We start from the raw sequence: 21,300 nt of genomic DNA, 5'->3' as shown, positions 1-21,300 counted from the left end.
TGAAGCTATAGATTTCCTTTACTTGTTCTAGTGCAAAAACAAAGAAAGGAAGAAAGCTAAGATGGCATTTACATTCGGATGAGTAACTAAACTGTCACTTTTACGTCTTCATTTGGTTTTGAGTAGTATAAAATCTGTGTCCCAATTATGTTGCAACAACATCTTTTACCCACAAATTTCAACCATCAACATAATGTGTTTTAATCAGCAGATTTGCCTTAGGGATGTTCTGCTACACTATATGAGCAAAGGTTTGTAGACACATGAACATTGCAGCCATATCTGTAGGCGAACTTCCACAAACTTTTGTCACAAAGTAGAAAACACACACTTGTATAAATTGTTTAAGATTTCACTTCACTGAAACTAGGAGGCCTGGTCATGTTCCAGTAGGACAATTCCCTTGTGCATAATGTGAAATCATTGAGGATATGGTTTGCCAAGTTTGGATTGAAAGACTTCAAGTGGACTGCACAAAGCCATGAAATCAACCCCCCTGAAACCCTTTAGGATGTTTCAAAAGCTTTAAAATCTATTAAAAAGCCTTCTTAGAAGAGTGGAACAAAGGATGGATTAAACCTGGAATGGTATAATCAAAAAGCTCATATAATTCTTATAGTGAGGTATCCACACACATTTTGGCAATATGTTGTCTCGCTCCTGAAGGACATCACAAAGATTTACAAGTTGAGTATATTGCCCATTTCATGAAGTTTAATTGGGTTACCAGGCAGGCCATGTAATGAGTTAAGCCTCAATTCCTTCAACAGTATATTTAGGCCTTGACATCTCAAAAGCATGTGTTTTCCCTATGTGAAAACATGTGATGTTACAGTAGTGGTTTGTTTGTGTTGTTTTAGCTGAAATTACAGTGCCATAAGGATTGTGTTTACTAACTTTAGCTAACTATTATGACCATCCAATTAACTTGTAATGCCTGGTAGCACAGTTGGTAGCAGTATATTTACAAGAGGAAGATAACCTGACAGCTATCACACTATATCTATATCTATATCTATATCTATATCTATCTATATATATATATATATACACACACACGTATAAATAAAAGCTTTTTGTTACATTTCATGTGTATTATAATGAACATTATTGACATTATTATGATTATTGACTAGACCAGTCAATGCATGTAAATCAGACTACCTAGATTTATCATCAAGCAACAGACAAACTAAAGAAAATAAAATAATAAATTGATAATTGCTGTTAATTATTAAAGTGATAGGTGGACTGTCAGTTTCATCACAGCATGCTGCAAGTTTTCATTAACTTTGACCTACATGTATTATCAGCCATAAACAAGGTTTTAACCATTGGTTGCTGGGTGAGGGAGGGAATGTAGGTCAAGTAAAAGAAAAAAAAAAAAACTATTCAGCTCTACTGAGTTCATTCACTGAGCATTAATTTCTCTTGGGTCTGGTGTAAAAGTCTCTGCATAGAAACATGGCGCGACTCCTGGTGCGATTTTCTTCAGTATTTTGCAATGGAGTTTACACACAGTCAGTTTTGTCTAAGAGCCGGTCTGTGCTAAACAGAACACTAGGCACAACAACAAGTAAGTAACATCTTTTTCGACTTTTAAAAAAGAAAACAGTGACCTAAAAGTCTATCATTTGCTGTAATGTTTAACAGTTTCTTCAGTTTTATCTAAATTGACCTGATTGAACAAAACGAAGGTGTGATTGTCAACAACATTTCCTTTTATCCTAAAAAAATGCACCTGATGAGCCTTAGAGCAGGATGAATGAGCTATAATAGATTATTTAAAGTGCAAAGTCCCTTTAACAAGTGACAACACTAAAAAATCATGGCCATGCATGGTGTAAACTTTAGGGGCCAAAGTAAAAAAATAGCTCACACTGTAATAATAAATTAATAAATATTTTTGTAATCATATTTATGAATAATTTTGGAATAATATCCATTTATTTGCTATCAATCTATTTTTTTCCCATTAATATGCTTCATTCAGAACATTGATTTGAATGTATTTTTTTGTCTGATTTGCAAACCCATACAAATTGGCTCATATCTAAGTATTATTTATTTTTTCACTCTAGGTTACACAACTCTGAGCATATTAGGTTTATGACACAAACCTTTTAAAATGTGATTTTAGGATTACATTTTTTAAACTTAGTTTGCATACAGTTGCATTTTGAAACGTATATGTCTCTATAATGGTTTTGCAAGAAAACTAAATATACAAGCAGAAAATCTTGTGCTATTGTGTCTTCAAATACAAATCCGATTCGAAAAAAGTTGGGACACTGTACAAATTGTGAATAAAAAAGGAATGCAATAATTTACAAATCTCATAAACCTATATTTTATTCACAATAGAATATAGAAAAACGTAAAATGTTGAAAGTGAGACATTTTGAAATGTCATGCCAAATATTGGCTCATTTTGAATTTCATGAGAGCTACACATTCCAACAAAGTTGGGACAGGTAGCAATAAGAGGCCGGAAAAGTTAAATGTACGTATAAGGAACAGCTGGAGGACCAATTTGCAACTTATTAGGTCAATTGGCAACATGATATAAAAAGATATATATAAAAAGATCCTCTCAGAGTGGCAGTGTCTCTCAGAAGTCAAGATGGGCAGAGGGCCACCAATTCCCCCAATGCTGCCGCGAAAAATAGTGGAGCAATATCAGGAAGGAGTTTCTCAGAGAAAAATTGCAAAGAGTTTGAAGTTATCATCATCTACAGTGCATAATATCATCCAAAGATTCAGAGAATCTGGAACCTCTATGCGTAAGGGTCAAGGCCGGAAAACCATACTGGATGCCTGTGATCTTTGGGCCCTTAGACGGCACTGCATCACATACAGGAATGCTACTGTAACGGAAATAACAATATTGGCTCAGGAATACTTCCAGAAAACATTGTTGGTGAACACAATCCACCGTGCCATTCGCCGTTGCCGGCGTTCAGAAGCCTGCATCTCTGATGGTATGGGGTTGCATAAGTACGTGTGGCATGGGCAGCTTACACATCTGGAAAGGCACCATCAATGCTGAAAGGTATATCCAAGTTCTAGAACAACATATGCTCCCATCCAGACTTCGTCCTTGCGTTTCCCAACATGACAATGCCAGACCACATACTGCATCAATTACAACATCATGGCTGCGTAGAAGAAGTATCCGGGTACTGAAATGGCCAGCCTGCAGTCCAGGTCTTTCACCCATAGAAAACATTTGGCGCATCATAAAGAGGAAGATGTGACAAAGAAGACCTAAGACAGTTGAGCAACTAAAAGCCTGTATTAGACAAGAATGGGGCAACATTCCTATTCCTAAACTTAAGCAACTTGTCTCCTCAGTCCCCAGACGTTGGCAGACTGTTATAAAAAGAAGCGGGGACGCCACACAGTGGTGAACATGGCCTTGTCCCAACTTTTTTGAGATGTGTTCATGACATAATATTTAAAATCAACTTATTTTTCAGTTTAAACATTTGATATGTCATCTATGTTGTATTCTGAATAAAATATTGAAATTTTAAACTTCCACATCATTGCATTCTGTTTTTATTGACAATTTGTACAGCGTCCCAAATTTTTTGGAATCAGATTTGTATAAAAGCTTGTCATTAATTCACAAATTCAGGACATTAAGTAGGAATGGGGATATTTTCTATATTTAATTTAGACATTTGGATGAGTGTAAATATAATTTATACCTGTTTCCTCTTTTCTTGACTGCTTTTGTTGAACTGACACCTCAAGCAGTTTTTTGGAGAAAGCAGGAAAATACTATTTAATCAATAAATAAAAACATTTAGCATGATTTTTAAAGTGTAACTTAATCAGTTAATTTCACATCAACAATAAATCTTTGTACATATTTACAGAAATTATGATATAAGATGCAGTTCCATATAACCTACGTAGTTACAGCATATAACGGTACTTATTAAAAGAAAACCCTGCAGGCTTCTAATTCAGTTTTGTACTTTTCTTTGCAGATCTTCTTTCTTTGACACGTTATGATGAGTGTGTGGACTGGAAGAAGAAACTATCTCCAGAACAGTATGTAGTCACTAGAGAGAAAGGCACTGAGGTGGTACGTGTGTGCTAAATACAGATTGATATGAGACACTAGAAAGTAGAAGCATAAAATTTACCAAAAATACAATTCTGATCTGTTTCATTTTGTTTCTCTCCCAGCCATTCAGTGGAATCTATCTGAACCATAATGATGTGGGAATGTACCACTGTGTGTGCTGTGATACACCACTTTTTAGGTAACACCAGTGAAAAAATCACTAACATGTAAATGTTATGAACAATGTGTATTTGACACAAACAGTATTATTAATATAACTGCTGAATGTATGACACTAACATTAGACCAGTCTAAGCATGTAGATAACATTTCTGAGACGTTTTAGGTTATTTAATTTATCTAGATTTATAGGCACCCAACAATAAAACTAAAGAAGATAAAATTGACAACTGGTGTTAATTATTAATGTAAGTGATTAGTAGTGATTAGAATGCTGCTAGTTTTCATCAGCTTTGATCTACATGTATTATGAATTATAAACCAGGTTTTAACCATTGGTTGCTGATTATGGGGGTATGTATTACAGTGTGTGCTGCGATACCCCACTCTTTAGGTAAGATCAAGGAAAATCATTGACATGAAAAAAAATACCCAGTACAGTTAAGTATTTTACTTACAGGATATAAAAATAATAGTGAAAATAATGCTCATTGTCAGCCATAGGAAATGTGCTCCCTTGTGATTCTTTCCACCCTTTCTTTCTTCTTAGCTCCATATCTACAATTTCCCATAGAGATTTTGCAAATAGACTGCTGCGTAAAGAATCTGCAGTCACTGCTTGGATTGTTTTAATGCAAGCTGCACATTGACAACTCTAAAATATATCCAAGTTTCATTTCTTTAGAATTGTCCTTTGAGAAGATATACTACAATGGTTTCTGAAATGTGAGGGGTGTACTCACTATTGTACAGTATATCTGTATGTAGCATATGTAATATATAATCTTACAGTATATCTCTATCTCACCATCTGCTTCAGCTCTGAGTCTAAATACGACTCGGGAACGGGGTGGCCAGCTTTTTTTGAGGCACATGGGACATGGGAGGGAGATGAGAGTCACGCCAACATTATCCGCAGACCTGATAACTCGTTGGGAAGCCCAGGAACAGAAGTCATCTGTAAACAGGCATGTGAACAAAACAGGAATTTTTATTACACACCTTGCATGACAATAAGAGGGATCAGTGTTGAATTAAATGATTGCTTGAAGTAGGATGTTAATGCTATAACAGTACAGTTGTCATATGTGCAATTTATCCAGAAATGTCTACCTGTTGTACCATGATCTTAACAATATTTTAAGAAATTCATTCACTGAAAAGATTAAACATGCATCTGTTAAACAGAATTAAATATCATCCTCTTTCTTATTTTGATTTTGGCAGTGTGATGCACATCTTGGTCATGTGTTCGACGATGGCCCGGATCCAACAGGCCACAGATTCTGCATAAACAGTGCAGCTCTGAATTTCAAGCCCAGAGAAGTCTAAATCAATCTCATAAATAAACACATTTCAAATCTCAAACAATATGTAAATGAATTATGGAAAACTGTGTTCTATCTATGTGCTGATACCTGAAAAAGATTGTGCGCTTCAGTCTTACTAGTTTAAAATGTTGTTCGGTTCTGTTTGTGTTATACATTTTGATCTTATTATTCTTCCAGTCATTTAAATTTAAAGAATATATTATTCTACTTTTTTTTGTTATAAATCAATCAGGTCATCTTTTTAGCTAACAGATCTATATATGGGTGTATATTCAGACCGAAATGTATCCAAAACGCAAACTTTTTTTCCGTTTGGAACATTCAATCAGGAAGGTATTAAATGGCAGACTGAGAGTTTGTTTAGTCTCAACCTCGCACTTTAAGTGCATTTTGTAAATGATTATTATTAAACTCGATAACATACACAACAATGCCAGAATTATATATAAAAAGAAACTAGTGTCACTGTGGCTACTCACTCCGTATCGGGAAAGTAAGTTTTATTTTGCGAATGCATGAAAACGCTAAAGAATCCATAGAGCTAGTGTTAGCCGGTAACCAGGAAGTGGCTAGTGGCTAACAGTAGCAATGTGGATTCTTTAGCTTTTTATGTCCAGCTTCAAGAATTTCTCCTAAAAGGAGAAAATCATGACAATTCCACAAATCGAGGGAGTCAATGAATGAGGAATGGAAGAAGTAGAACAGTTAAGTAAAATAAACTTTCTTTCGGCGTTTCCCATTAGGGGTCGCCAAGTGGAACAGTTAAGTAGATCGTTTCAAATCTGTATTTCCCAAATGGGGTCTAACAAATGTAAACTATTTAATTAAACCTTTCCATTAATTCATTGTATTTAATCAATTTAATTTGTGCAAATTTAATTGATAACTCAATTTAATCAATATAATAAAAAAGTGTATTGCATTAATTTGGTTAATTAAATTTTTTTTTTTATAAAATATATTTTTTCATTTTGTACCATTAAACCTCTAATATATATATATATATATATATATATATATATATATATATATATATATATATATATATATACACTATATACACTATATACACTATATCTACACTATATCTACACTATATCTACACTATATGGACATAAGTATTGGGTCACCTGACCCTTTCTGCCATATGTGGTTCTTCTCCAAATTGTTACCACAAAGCTGAAGGCATACAAATGTATAGGATGTCTTTGGATGCAGTATAATAACAATTTTGCATTCTTTTGAACTTTAAACCCAAACCTGTCTCCAGTTGGAAAATATACAGTGGAACACTGTAACACAATGAAGGCTTTTTTAGAAATTGAGGAGTTTTCATGCGTGTTCTTTTCCATGCAAATTTCATCCAGGATCTCCATTCTCCTCTCATTATTTAAAAACATACTGAATGTATCAGGGTGACTTGGTCCCTTCATCATATTAAGGGACACACTGGATATGGAGCCATTCCCTGGTAAATTGCATGTAAAGCAGGAGAATATACCTATAGTACTCATATTGTCTAGTCTTGCTAAAATAAGTCATTATAAAACTGAGAAAGTAATACAGCCAGATATGCTTAACAAATGACCAGAATTTACCTCACCTTGATTGTTGCAGGTATAGGCAAGGTTTAGTGGGAGTGTTAAAGAACACTTGATGCTTATTTTTGGTCATCTATTCACAGGTTGTATCCTAGTTAAGTGTCTTGAATAATTTGATATAAATGATCATTCAGAAGTTTCTTGCCTTCTAGTTTTGCAAAAGTGACACCTCATTTTATAATAATCTTTACATCATTTAGAAGTTTTAAACATTTTACTAAGGTAGATCCAGGGCTTCCAGCACAATTCCTTCTACAGTGATGAACATGATTGGATGCTAAACAGAAATGTGGTCTCTCACAGTGACTATCATTGGCTAGATGAGAGATCAGGAGACCTTAAAAATTTAGAAGTGTTAGAATTAAGTTATATAAACCATAGTCATGACAGTTATAATAAATGTGTAATGAAAATGAAAATAATAGTTCTATATTAACTGTAACACATTTTGAATTGGTCGTGGAGTGTGTGGGGGTAGTGTGAGATAATGGTTTGGGGGTTTATGGGCTGTCCTTTTTCCAGTAAATCTGTGTTAATGATAAACTCACCATTTTGTTTGCTCTGAGTATGTTGAGAAACACACAAACACACAGGCAACAGCAAACAGGAAAACCAATTACCAAACATCTCACAGTGCTTGTAGGGCAGACATAGCGAAAGAACCTGTGTCTTTATTCGGCAACAAATGAAAAAGTGAATATTCATGCAGGCATGGTGCGTGCGTGTGTGTATCTGTCTTTGGTGCTGTTGTTGGGCTTTAGTCTCTGGGAACCTGTAGATGGAAGACGAGCTCGATACAAACCAAAGCCAAAACCAACATCAGCTACAAAGCCTGCTGAGGAGATCCTTCTGGCTCCGAACGTTAGAATCGATGCGGTATGATTTACAATATCTGTCATTTCACATGTATGATTTTGTTTTAAATAGTTATATAGAAACCTCTTCTGCCTCCATTACATGTCAACATATATATGCAAGTATGGAAACAAGTGAGATTTGCTTTTGCTTTTGGCTGCATGACTTTTTTTTTTAAATAATGCATTCTCTGAAAATCTAGCAAACACTATCAAAGAGTTATGTAATTAAATAGTTTTCTGTCTCAGATAAGTGGACAGTGGTACTTGCTAAGTATGGCTTCGAGATGCAAATATCTTATGGAGCATGGCTATAAGGCAGAGGGAACCATCATAACGCTAAATGTACCAAGCTCACAAAAAGACCCAATCCAAGTGAGCACCTTAACCAAACTGTGAGTACATACAATAATAGTAAAATAATATATTGTAGTATTAGTAATAATAACAACAATAATAATAATAATGTGTTGATTGAAGGTGTTTATATAACAGCAGCTCTGACACTCGTTCCAGCTGCAATGATTATATTTATGTGCATGTACTTGTGCTTGTGATGGTCCACATAAACAGAAAGAAAATGGTGTAATTGTTGATATAATAAAGTTTTCTCTGTGTATTATTGTACAATTTTTGAAAAGAATCTCCAGTATGAGCATTTTGAAGGTCAGAGTTGAAGTCGTTAATTATTCTGCCAAAACTACGAAGATAATTTTTAACATTGTAAATAAAATATGGGTTTGTGAGATTTGCGTTTCATTGCAAATGTTTTTACTGAGATTTTATATTAATATTTATATAATATATATATATTTTTTTACAAAATATTTTTATTTAGGTTGTATATATCAAAAGATTTACATCAAGAATTAATTTTTAAACAAGAATTTGCTCCGCTAGTCTATATATAAATACTTACATGTATATTGCATTTGAGAAAAACATCATTCTTATGTGAAAAGCAAAATACTTAAGCCCTGTCTTCCTTTCTTTTGTTAGCAATTTTCAGTGTTGGGAGATCAAACAGAAGTACCAGAGAACAAATATTCCTGGTCGCTTCCTACTAAAAGGTGATGGATTGTAAAGTTTTTTTTTCTTATAATAATAATAATAATAATAATAATAATAATAATAATAATAATAATAATAATAATAATGCAAGCAGGCACAAAACTTTTAGTTTACATTTTAAAAAAATGCTTGGTTAAGTAATATATAAAATGATGTTTTACAAAAATAAAATAGAATAAATAAAATGTATGCAATAAACATTTTAATGATATTGATTAAAGTGAGTAATCAATTTAATTGGAACCAATTAAATTGATTAAATAAATGGAAAAATGTAATCAAATTGTTTACATTTGTTGGACCCCATTTTTATGTTATAGAGATATGTGTGTATGTGTTATATTTTATTTTCTGAAGATTTGATCTACTGAACTGTTCTACTTATTTCAGCACACTGTAACAAGTGTCTTCATTCCTTCCATCCTTTATTCGTTCACTCCCTCGACATGCGGAATTGTCAGGATTTTCTCCTTTTAAAATAAATTGTTGAAGCTGAACATAAACCGCTCGAGAATCCATAGTGCTAGCCACTTCCTGGTTAGCAGCTAAAGCTAGCACTATGGTTTCTCTAGCGTTTTCATGCATGTGCTAAACCATTCTTATTTTTGGTACGGAGTACCCAGTGACACTGCGCTAACTCTAGTTTCTCTTTTTACCCCTGGCATTGTTGTGTATATTTTCCAGTTAAATAATAATACAAAAAAAATGCTCAAAGCACAACGCAGAGACTAAACAAATTTGTGGTTTATACTATATACAAAATTCATAATAATAATAATAAAAATAATAATAATAATAATAATAATAATAAACACAATGGATACCTTTAATTAATATTTACACTTTAATTGAATTATAATTAGAATATCATTACATTGCATATAATCAAAATGTCATTAAGTCTTAATGTTTTTTATATACTCAGTGTAAACATGTTATTTGCAGGTCTTCAAATATTTCTTACTTCTCAGTACATATTTGTATTTGTATTTTTTTTTTAATCTGCAGTGGAATTTTCCAAGTTTTATGTTCAAATTTGAGTGTTTGTATCTTAATTCTAGCAAATTTACCAGCAAAGAACACTGATGTAATCGTTGTAGACACAGACTACAGCTCTTATATCATTTTACTCTACAAGAAGTTGGGCAATCTCTCCTTGAAACTCTATGGTATGTCCTTAAGCCATTCCTACATAAACAGCCTTCTTTTAACCTAATGCAATAATACACTTTTGGAAATTGGTGCTCTATGTCGATCATAAAATCTTTATGAAATGTGTGCTGTACAGGACGCTCTCCAAAGATCTCTGATGACATTGTAGATAAATTTGAAGACATTGCAAGGAAACAAGGTCTGGGCTTGGAAACTGTTTTCCAGTTTCCCATTTACGGTGAGTGTATTTTCTGACTGAATAAGAACACTTTTTAAAGTGACATGAATCGCTTGATTTTCTACTCGCTGTCTATTTCAGGGTTTTGCCAGTCTGTGGATAAGGATCACACGCTTGGTAAGTCCGACACTTTTCTAACATTGTAATACGTTTAACAATGACTAGATATGACTCTTCACCCTAGAAAATCTTGAAAATAAACATTGTATCTCGTTTTCTTTGTTCCAGTAATGGCCTGAGTGGAACCGTCTTTCTGAGAGACTTCTTAGTGTAATGTAGTGTAATCATAAGAATGAGCTGAAGAATCAGTCTCACACACGTGGTAGAAATAATAAAAATGATCAAACTTGTCGTTTCTGTGACTTATTTATTTTTTTCAGCACGGAGGAAGATTTTGAGGATAAAATTTAACAATTTTCAGTAATATTGCAGCATCTAGGCAATAAATGTGACAAGGGGTAAGCTGATAAAATGAGGTCAACTCAGATACATAATGTATGTGTCGGTTATCTATCAAAATAATCATGACAGGCTTCCTAGGCAAAAACATGCAAACATACAATATCTCTGGTACACTACAGTATATGACCAAAACTATGTAGACACCTGACCACTGTTTAGCCCATTCCTAAACCATGGTCATCAACACGGAGGTGGTTATTTGCTGCTCACTTTACTGGAATGGCACTTCACTCAACTTTGGACCATGCCTATAAGGAATTTGTCCTCATTAATAACCAGAACAAAGAGATTAAGTGCTGATGTTGGGACAGGAAGCCTGGCATGAATTTGAACTTATATTGTTTAGTGGGGTTAAAGTCAAGGCTCTGTAAAGGACATCAAACTCATCATCATCATCAATAAAAAAAAAAACAGATTTGTGCCTTTAAGTTTCACTGAGAGTTGTTCTTAATGCTACATAATACAAAGACATTCCTAAACAATAGTGTGCTTCCACCTTAGGGGTAATGTTATGATATGGTGAGCTGTCCACACACTTTTGGCCATATAGTTTGTGAGTAAGGTCATTGTACTGCAATGTGTTGTAATTTAAAATGATAGGCTATATTGTAATAAATATACAATATCTAATATTTATGTATATTGGTTGCGTATTCTTATGTAGAAAACAAAACCAGTTTCAGAAACTGAAAATGCCCCATCTTGTGAGTCCCTTTATTCAACCTATAAGTCTCTACTTGTTTTTGGTCAGTGGGTGTAAACCCGAATACCGTTACCAGCTGTGTGATCCCATTAAATCTCGACTTTACTGCAAGTCACTTTGGTAAAAACCATTAGCAAGATAAATGTAGACATAATTAATTGTTATTCAAATGCATTTCAAACCTTCAGAAAAAAATCACTAGTAATTGAATACTACAAAGACCATCTCTGTGATGAAAACTATCCTGTAGTAAACTGCTTGGCTGGAAAAAGCTTCCACATTATCAGAATATTCAGATCTTTCTTTTAATAAATCTTACATTATGGTTAAGTGGAAGAATTGTTGCTACAAAAACAATAACATGTTATGAATATAAATATGAAAGAAAAGTAAAAATACTGACTTTTTGTGCTTTGTGATGTGAGATTTAAAAAACTCAGAACCAAGAAAAGACAAATGTGAAACACGCAATAGTCTCATTTTTTTTTAATAATTCTGTATTTACAAAAGTTTTATATATGTACATGATGTCTTTCAGAATATACCGATTCAAAGTTATACATTTGATTTTGTGAGAATCATGTGCATCTTTCCTCTATGTTTCTAGGCGAGGGGTCGTGTTTAGTCCCCTTAACGTATTTAAAGTCGATTTCAGAAGCAGGCATCCTATAGGTAGGATAAGGACTGCTGTCCTTAGTTTAGACATATCACACTGATATGTCATGATAATCTTATGAACGGTGATAACTTTATTGATATAAATACTTTGTATCTTGTTTGTAGGTGGTTTAGTCAGTCATTAATGGTTTAACAACTAATGTTTCACTCAAACACAAGCCACACACACACACACACACACAGCTGAAAACTGCCATATCTATATGCAGTCACGATTCCAATATTTGTGAACTAAATAAATATACATACATTATATGGACAAAAGTATTAGGACACCTGATTTTCTAACCAAATGTTGTTGTTCCCCACCCTGTTACCACAATTTTACCTGATTTTACTAACGCCCCCCGTAGCTGAAATCTTCACTAGGACTCTCCAAAATCTCAGAAAACATCTCCTTAGAAAGGTTATTATAACAGCAAATGGGGACCTAATAATGAATGGGATGTTCAAAAAGCACATACGAATCCTATACTGAGGTGTCCACAAACTTTTGTTCATTTACTGTATGGTCTCTAGCTTCTATGATAATTCCTCACTTTTTTCAGGGGGCTGTTGCATTATATGACCAAAGCATTTTCGCTAGCATATTGTAAAACATAGCCCGATTGTGCATTCTAGTGATGCACCAATGTGATCAGAATCACTACAGTACTTTACCAAAAGACCACAGGGTACAAAATTTTCCAATCAGAATTGGTGTTGTTTATGACGTAACTGTATGAACACACAAAATAAATCATATCTAATCATAAATAAAGCACTCTGCCGCCATAACTGCTACACAAAAGATGTTGCTAATGGAAGACTGGTGAAATTGGTGCATTCTGAATGCTAGCTAAAATTTTCTGCTACATATGGACTGACTCCTGAATTGGAGGAATTGTAATGTGAGGATTGAGGATTTAATTATCATATTTAGAGAATAAACAAAGCTACTATAGATTTATCAGACCAGTCTGTCTCTTAATTTAATTTTGTGCAAGAACCCAAAGACCCCCCTTCTCTATAATTTAACAGGGAGAAAAAAAACGAAAAAAAAAAAAAAAAACAGCAAAAATGTGCCTTTAAAACAGACCAACAAAAATGACCTGGAACATAATCATCCAACTGATTTCAAATGCAATTCTCTGTCACGTTTGTTTCATGACCCCTTGCTGTTGGCAGTGTGTTTTGTAGGTGTGGGCTATGATATAATACAATGTGATGTTTAGCCTCATACAACCATTGGTTTCCTCTGTGAAAGACTGATGTCTACCGAGGTTTGATTATTTTTACGAAGGCGGTTCAACGGTTTTGATGGAAACGTGAATCGTTCTGAATTAAAAGGCAGTTTACACCCTAATCGCCACCTCAGCTATGGTGTTTGTGTGTTTAACAGGCGATACAGGGATTTTTGTACATTTCCCAGTACTAAGAAAAGAACAGCAAATAAATTTCATTAACAAACATTCATAAAGACACCTTTTTTTTTTTTACTGATGGTGTCACAATAATTGATACGAAGAGAGAAAATATGCCATCCATCCCTCTTTCTTTCTTCCCCTGATCTTAGGACAGTAGAGCAGATAGCTTTATTTTAAAATGTTCGCTCATTATCATTTCCATTCTTTTCTCAGTGGTGGGAAATTTTCAATCCTGTGTAAATCACACACACACTACAGTTGTGGCAGATGTGTGTATTTCATTACCAGCTTCTAATACACTGCTGTGATAATATTTACCATATGAAACTTTTATACCTAGTGTCACACACACTCCTATAGTACGAGGTGGCGGGATATAAGGATTAGAAATAAAAAGAAATAAAAAAATGGAACAAAGTGAAAATGTTAGGGCGCTAGCTCTACACTACACGTGCTCTCTGTGTTAACATGATGGACGTGACTAAACAAGAAGCCCACTAAAAGACAGGACACTGCACGGGGTGTGCGATGTGACGTCACGGTCATGATAAATTAGCTCTCGTTTTTTTAACCAGTGGATCACTGCTTGATCAAGTGCACCGTTACTTGCAGGAGGCCAATTGGGTGTTAAAATTTCATTCTGTAACCAATACTTTCTTTTATTCTTCTTGGTAAATAGCTTCATGGTATAAATGATAAATAAAAAAGGGAAAAAAGGTGTTTAACTGTTGGCCAAATGTGTGTAAAACTGAGAAACTATGATGCGGCCATATCGCACACCCCGTACACTCCAGTCAGGTTGGCTAATGTCACACAGATGCCATCATGTCTTTGTGATGGCGTGCAATATGCTGGTTTTTCTCAGACGGTCTGCGGAAGCCCTTGGAGCAGAAATCGCAGCGGTGTGGGTAATCCTTGGTGTGGATAGAGATCACGTGTCTCTTAAAGCCAGAGGCGTCTCCTGTGCTGTAGTCGCAATACTGACACTGATACACCCTCCGTTCCCTGTGCACTTTGGCCAAAACCTTTTTCCCTCCGTGAGCACCGAGAACAAACGCCTTCTTCAGGCCTTTTTTGTCAGAGAACGCTGTTTGCTGTTGTGTTTCTTTGGTGTGGACAGACAGGATGTGGCGGCTGAGCACGAACGGATCTCCTATCCTGAAGCTGCAATGGCGACACTGGTGCAGTTTTTTGGCCTTGTGAGCGGCCGAGTGCTTTTTGAGCTCAGATGGTCGGTGGAAACCTTTCCCACACGTGGCGCACTTATGCGGGTATTCTTTAGTGTGAACGGATATGATGTGACGCTTCAGGTCGCTAGAGTTGGAGCTGCGATGCTCGCAGTGCATGCACTGGTGACTCTTGGCTTCTTCCTCGTGTGCAAGTGTGTGCTGCTGAAGCTCCTCGGGATCGGCAAAGGTCTGGAAGCAGCGCTCGCACTTGTGCGGCGTTTCTTTGCTGTGCTTCGTCTTGACGTGCGTCTTCAGATTGGACGAGTCGGCCGATTTGTAGCTGCAGTACAGGCATGAGTATGGCTTTTCCCCAGTGTGAGTCCTCATGTGCTTCTTGAGCTCAGAAGGGTGCCGGAAGCCCTTCCCGCACTCCACACAGATGTGAGGGAAGTTTTTGCTGTGAACAGCCAGTAAGTGCCGGTTAAGAAGTCCTTGCTCGGCCGTTTCATAATCACAGAACTTGCAGCTGTGCATTTTTGTAGCGGGTGGTGGAATCTGCAGCTTTGGCTCTCTGTAATGGTGCTGGAGCCGGTGGGAGAAGAGTGCCGCCTGCTGGTGGAACTCTTTGCCGCACGTCTCGCACTCGAACGGTTCGCTTTTGCTGCTCAGCATGTGGATCTCCATATGATTATGGAGGCTGGCTTTCTTATTAGTGGTGAAGTCACAGTCTGTACACTGGTACTTCTTTTTGCTGATGACGTCCTGGTGGTGGTTCTTGCTGTGACGCTTTAGGAAACCTCGCGACTTGAATTTCTTTCCACACAACATACATGGATACACTGTGAGAGGCTGTCCGTATGGACCGATGATAATTGCTGATGAAGAAAAAATACAGAAAGAATGCGTTAGGAAAAGCAGTTTAGGGTTGGAATTCCCAATCTCAAAACGACATGCACTTGTCCCTCATTTTCACCAAAACTCAGGTGCCACACAGGTTTTGCTCCTAGATCTTTCAATATGCCGCTGATATTTAGTCACAAACAGACAAAGAAGCTTGAACACATCCAGATGAATTCTGCAGTACCGGTCTGGATGTGACGTGTCTCTGTGCGTTTCTTGTTCTTGCTTTTGATTCGCTGGTGGTTGATTTTCTCCATAATGTCAGACTCTTCGACATGTAACACTGCGCTAGCTGCTCCATTTCTGTTATCACAACTCTCAGCCTCTTGCCCACCTGAGAACAGGTTTACACATGAAATATTTGAGTGTGCTAATGACATTGTCATCATGTGAGGGTTACATTGTTTATATTTTTATAATAAAAAAAAAAAAAAAAAAAAAACTGGCAACTACAAATATGACAGAATCTTTACATCATCCGTATGCAACACTATGCCCAGTTTTCTAGGAACCATGTTCACATAACAAACAACTCAATCACCATGCGTATTGTAGGTTTGGCTTTTTAATTCAACACGTACATTTGCAAAAGCAATTTAAACATACCAAGTGTTTTTGTACATGCAATGCAATGGTGTTTCAGTTTGGTTTCTAGTTCGGAACTTACCATAAGCAGCTGCCCAAGCTACAGGCATGAAGTCCTTGCTAAGTGAGGTGTTATCAAATGGACGCTGGTGATTGGCAGGCTCCTCACCCCCCACCACCACCTCCATGTACACTTCATCTGTTATCTTAGCCACATCTGTGAAAAAACGAGAACAGGTTCACCCACTAAAAATAGGAGCAGCTACAGCCCCCTTCAAACGTATTGGAACAAAAACCAAAACTACTCTCTTGTTTTTGCTATACATGGCATAAATCTGGATTTGAAATAATAAAAAGATGAAGTTTAGCTTTCATTCCCTGATATTAACATCTAGATGTATCTACTTCAAACACTACACCTTTTCCTTAAAACCAGCCATCAAAAACATGAAAACATCTGGCAGACAGGTGCTTCTTGGTGAGATTGGATTGTTTAAACAGTTGCTGAATATCTAATGTTTGTTTGAGCTCTGCGATTTAACTGTAAAGAATGCATTTGTTAAAAAAAAAATAAATAAAAAAGATAAACCACTGTAAAGAGTAGAAAGCTGGCTCATCACTATGCGAGAAATTTGTTCCTTGAAGATGAAAACGGGGGGAAAAAATCATCCAAGCCACCACACAAGCATTGGGTATATAATACAACAATCTCCTAATGTCCTCCGGAAAAAACAACAACAAAAAAATTTTGGCTAATTAAACAGCATTTTATTACCCTTTTTTTTTTTTTTTTTTTTTTTTAAAGAACACAATCCACTGTATGAAGAAACTTAGACTGCAGAGTAGTAAAAGAGAGGCCATACCACAAGCAAACCACTCATCAGCAGCAAGATTGGAAGTAAGGTATTTTTTGTAGCACATTTTGGTATTCTTTTATTTGTTATTTCTTTTTGATTCTTTCTTAATAATTATTGCATCACATTTCCCATTAACATTGTTATTTCCTTTTGTTTATTAATTACTTTTTGATATTTGTACCACTCGGTGTAACCAAAGAAAGTGTACTCAGTATATCCACAGTAAGTGCCTAATGTGTGTGATTGGGCGAAAGCATAAGTCTTATTTGTGGTCAGTAGTTCCGTTGCTAGCCTTATACATTTCGTTTGGGGGCCAGTGCAGGTGCAATGCTTGCATGTGCTGATTTTTTTTTTTTTTTTTTAAATGAAGGGGATCTGCCACCATTAAATCATTATAATGAGAAAGTATCGTAACTCTTGGAGATTACGGTGGCAGATGATGTACCTGTTGTCAAATAAAAAATAAGATGAGGTAACTATTACCAAATAAGAAAGAGAAGTGTTACCTAGACTGTAAAAATAAATAAAACAAAGAAAATAAAAAGGCTGTTTTGGGGTGTTTTTGCTATAACTTTGGATACTTTCATGGAACAGTCTGACTTTGTTTCTGTGGGAATAAAGCCAGAAGCTTAAACTGCACATCCTTAGTTTTGGCACTTAGTTTTTCGTTTCTGATTTGGGTCTTTTCTTGTTACTGAATTTGTTTGTCTTGTTACAAAAGCGGGTCACCGAATCGACACAATACTGCAAGGAAGGCTTATGCAAACATTTTAGACTTTTGCTTACCTAAATAATCCATCTTTCATCTCATTCTATTCTCTGATCTCGAAATGAAATGGCTTCAGTATATAGCAAAAACCCAAAATTGCGTTTCCAATACTTTTAGAAGAGACTGTACATAAAAAAAAAAACAAAACAAAAAAAAGAAGTTGGGACGTGTCAGGACTCACTAATGTCTTCCTGATTCTGAGTGGCTTCTTCCACAGGCATAAGGACCATTTTATCACCGAGTGCAGACGGATCAATCAACTCCACATTTTCGTCAACATCAATTTCGGCATCTCCAATGTCCACGGTGCCACCTGCATAATGCATAGGCGACAGAAATGACAAAGGAGCCTGGAGGTCACTGAACGGAATCACTGGAATGCACCAGGGACCAGTGATCGGATATTATCATTACACACATCCCTAGAATGGACTAAAGCCTGTTTTACCCAAGTCATCATCTCCAGAGTCAGCCTTCAGGATATAAACCTTAATGACCTCTTGGCCCTCATGGTCCTCTTTTTCCCCATCGTCCTGCTCCTCTAATGTGCCCTCAGCTGTTACTTTAGCGTCATCATTTGACACGATCTTCCCAGGCTCTTCCACTGGGGAAAACAAAGAACAAAAGATAAGTGATGGTATATAAACACCCACTTACATGTATTACTCAGTCATAATGGCTTGAATAACGAAAGCTGATTGCTTCTTGTCTGACATTGTGCGCATGCTTATTTTGGCAAAATGGCAACTTAAGCATTAAACATTGGCGTGTTACAGCGTTTAAGAGTTAAAACATGAATGCGTGTGACAACTCACAGGAAATCATGAGGTAGTTTTCACACCCGTCCGGGTCCTCCTGCACCTGAGAGGAATTGAGCACGTCCTCCAGAGCTATCCCCGGTGACATCACACAAGTTCCGACGGTGATGGTGCTTAGGCCTTCTTCGTCCTCCTCATCATCATCCTGGACATACTCGGCCACGACGTCCCCCATGGCATCCTGGATAACCAGCTCATCCGGGGAAAAACCATGCACCGCTATCCCATCATCCTCCACTCCAGAGACCAGTACTGTCTCATGCAGCTCCACTGCCACCTCATCCTCCTCGAGTTCACCATGCCCACCTGTCACACACACTTTTATTGGTCAAATGCTACTGTTTGCTAGTTAACCTTTGTATAAGAGATATGTAGTGAGCTGCTGGCATATAAAAGTGCTTCATCTAAAAGACAGCATAGACTTTTAACATGACAGAGGTAACAGGTTGTTTTTCTTCAGACGCAAACAACACTCTGTATTTACCTGACCCATGGAAGATGATGTTGGGCTGGTGGGAATGAGAAAGGGTCGTCACATCTTCATCCATCGACCCCCTTGGTCATTGGCATAATATTTTAACTCCTGCTGGTGCATAAAACCAAAGAAAACCAGACAAACTAAGACTTTTGCAGAAGCTCTTAAAGAGCCTACAGAATCTGACAATTTCACTGTCAAAAAAAATATTTATATTAAGGGGAGTAACAGGACAAATCACTATTTTACTAGTTAACACAATCAATTATACATGTTACTAGTGGCTTGCTTTGATCATTTATCGAAGGCTTCAGAGAGGACAAGATTAGGTCACTGTATATATATTAAAAATTATAAATAAATAATTTGATTCAAACTTGACTCAAATGTATATTAGATGTGCAAAAATAATGTTTCCCTTTATAGACTCTTCGCAGAGAAAATATTTCAAACAGAGGCGTGGCCTGTTTGTGACGTATTGCAAGAGCAAACATGGCTGCCTCCGGTTAAATATTTTCCATACCCATATTCCAACAAGGCCTTTTAGATTGGTTTGTACTGCTATTCTCAAGCAAGACATTTTATAGACATGACCAACCAGCCAATAACACTCCCAAACCCGGAATGACTAGCGAATCAAAAGCTAGAAGGCGGGATTTAACGGAATATGGGTGAATACGCCCATTTTTATGATAACCGCCATATTGGATAAATAAAAATGATGAATAAACGTGCAAAAAACATACTTTATAACCAGAATACCAGTTTGCAAGCCTTATTTTTCGTCTCTTTATAAATTAGAACAAAGTCTTGAAGTCTTTTTTTCGATTTCGGTTGTGTGCTTGCACTCGCGGCCTAAATGGGGCCTCCGGAGGCCTTTGACTGGATGCTAGGCGAAGGCCGAGCTTTCATACCGCGCCTAATTCTATAACCTGGCCAAAAACGAGAAAATTGCTAAACCCCTCCGCCGGTACGAAGCAGTCTTGCAGCCTGAGCGCAACCGAGTGCACAGCGGCTGATGGAAGTGCTTAGCGTGTATGGTTGTGCAGCGGCCTACCTTTTTTCCCCACACGCCGCCTCCAGGCCGTAAACGCTTTCCCCAGACTCGGGCAGAGCTCAGGCGGGGAGTTTGTGTGAGCAGGGCGGGCCAGTGCGGCGCTGGGAGGGCGGGGCCGAACTCAGCACTCACGCCGCTGTCAGGGGCTAACGCCGTAGCATTTATTATGAACACATCACTTTATAAGCGCTCATCTTTAACTCCAAAAAATACCCTGTCACACCAAACATGTCTTTAATAAATATGCTTATAATACAAAATAACATACAATATACATCTCCGAGGCCCTGAGAGGGAGGGGCCGAACCTTCCCGAACAAAAGGCCAAATCCGGATGTAAAAAGATTCAAGTGTAAAAAGGATTAAAGAAATACTAAAACCATTATATCTTTTAATCTATATATTCATTAGTTCTAACACATTCCATATCACCTCGTATAAGGTTTAATTGTTTAAATATGATAATAAACTTCAAGAGGAAAGTCTATATTTAGGGTGTTTAAGTTCCTTAAACATACACATATATACACATTTATTGCTAGCTAGCCCAGTTTCTCAGTTAATACCAAAGCAGAGATAAACGGTGACCCGAAAGAACAAAATAATTTAACTCCGTTATTTAATTTCTTAATCTTGAGAATAACTATGTTAGTAACTATGTTAGCGAGTTATCTTGATAGCTAGCTTGGGTTTAAAATCAATATGAAACCCTGGCTAACTAGCATGATGATATGATATCTCGATACTTTTCGGTTAACCGATAGGCAATAAGAGTATACATTATTCCCCCCTATACGTAACCTATTCACTCTTTTTATTTGAACGTTTTCGATATCAATATCTAATAAAGAATTCGCTCGACAGCTGTTTGTGATTACTGAACCATTAAATTAAGCTAGGCTACATCTGGATAATTA

General features: G+C 36.5%; 3 protein-coding genes across 7 annotated transcripts; 2 read left to right on the top strand and 1 right to left on the bottom strand.

The window, feature by feature from the left end:
* Positions 1-1,366: 1,366 nt before the first annotated feature.
* On the top strand, positions 1,367-5,629 carry msrb2 (methionine sulfoxide reductase B2). The gene is made up of 5 exons (XM_083530476.1): positions 1,367-1,576; positions 3,999-4,096; positions 4,201-4,277; positions 5,079-5,226; positions 5,486-5,629. Exons 1-5 carry the CDS (start codon positions 1,465-1,467, stop codon positions 5,588-5,590), a joined length of 540 nt encoding a protein of 179 aa, XP_083386602.1. The 5' UTR covers positions 1,367-1,464; the 3' UTR covers positions 5,591-5,629.
* A 1,732-nt stretch (positions 5,630-7,361) lies between these two features.
* Positions 7,362-10,856, top strand: c8g (complement component 8, gamma polypeptide). Its single transcript, XM_083530383.1, has 7 exons — positions 7,362-8,066; positions 8,294-8,439; positions 9,044-9,114; positions 10,177-10,284; positions 10,404-10,505; positions 10,587-10,622; positions 10,734-10,856. Exons 1-7 carry the CDS (start codon positions 7,902-7,904, stop codon positions 10,742-10,744), a joined length of 639 nt encoding a protein of 212 aa, XP_083386509.1. The 5' UTR covers positions 7,362-7,901; the 3' UTR covers positions 10,745-10,856.
* Positions 10,857-12,141: 1,285 nt separating this feature from the next.
* On the bottom strand, positions 12,142-20,665 carry zfx (zinc finger protein X-linked). Of its 5 annotated transcripts, none has more exons than XM_083530366.1 (9): positions 20,385-20,523; positions 19,337-19,438; positions 18,850-19,158; positions 18,483-18,638; positions 18,216-18,347; positions 16,491-16,625; positions 16,008-16,157; positions 14,544-15,798; positions 12,142-14,266 (listed from the first exon to the last, which is right to left on the bottom strand). In XM_083530366.1, the coding sequence occupies exons 2-8, from the start codon at positions 19,398-19,400 to the stop codon at positions 14,564-14,566; spliced, it is 2,181 nt and encodes a 726-aa protein (XP_083386492.1). In that variant the 5' UTR covers positions 19,401-19,438; positions 20,385-20,523; the 3' UTR covers positions 12,142-14,266; positions 14,544-14,563. The 5 variants fall into 5 exon arrangements, with proteins under 5 accessions (XP_083386492.1, XP_083386491.1, XP_083386488.1 ...); XM_083530365.1 differs by having other exon boundaries at positions 19,337-19,435; positions 20,385-20,516; XM_083530362.1 differs by having other exon boundaries at positions 12,142-15,798; positions 19,337-19,435; positions 20,385-20,665.
* Between the last annotated feature and the right edge of the window lie 635 nt (positions 20,666-21,300).

The sequence above is a fragment of the Silurus aristotelis genome (assembly GCF_946808225.1).
Source record: "Silurus aristotelis genome assembly, chromosome: 25".
Taxonomy (NCBI): Eukaryota; Metazoa; Chordata; class Actinopteri; order Siluriformes; family Siluridae; genus Silurus; species Silurus aristotelis.
This window is presented reverse-complemented; position numbering and strand designations above follow the sequence as displayed.

What these genes read in the sequence shown, in the direction of transcription:
- msrb2 (XM_083530476.1), top strand. Translation starts at nt 1,465, where the DNA reads ATGGCGCGACTCCTGGTGCGATTTTCTTCAGTATTTTGCAATGGAGTT. An exon ending in TGTGATACACCACTTTTTAG is followed by an intron (nt 4,278 to 5,078) that starts GTAACACCAGTG and finishes CATCTGCTTCAG; the next exon opens with CTCTGAGTCTAAATACGACT. An exon ending in CAGAAGTCATCTGTAAACAG is followed by an intron (nt 5,227 to 5,485) that starts GCATGTGAACAA and finishes TGATTTTGGCAG; the next exon opens with TGTGATGCACATCTTGGTCA.
- c8g (XM_083530383.1), top strand. Translation starts at nt 7,902, where the DNA reads ATGGTGCGTGCGTGTGTGTATCTGTCTTTGGTGCTGTTGTTGGGCTTT. An exon ending in CGAACGTTAGAATCGATGCG is followed by an intron (nt 8,067 to 8,293) that starts GTATGATTTACA and finishes TTTCTGTCTCAG; the next exon opens with ATAAGTGGACAGTGGTACTT. An exon ending in TTTCCAGTTTCCCATTTACG is followed by an intron (nt 10,506 to 10,586) that starts GTGAGTGTATTT and finishes TGTCTATTTCAG; the next exon opens with GGTTTTGCCAGTCTGTGGAT.
- zfx (XM_083530362.1), bottom strand. Translation starts at nt 19,400, where the DNA reads ATGGATGAAGATGTGACGACCCTTTCTCATTCCCACCAGCCCAACATC. An exon ending in AAACTACCTCATGATTTCCT is followed by an intron (nt 18,639 to 18,849) that starts GTGAGTTGTCAC and finishes TGTTTTCCCCAG; the next exon opens with TGGAAGAGCCTGGGAAGATC. An exon ending in AGCTTGGGCAGCTGCTTATG is followed by an intron (nt 16,158 to 16,490) that starts GTAAGTTCCGAA and finishes ACCTGTTCTCAG; the next exon opens with GTGGGCAAGAGGCTGAGAGT.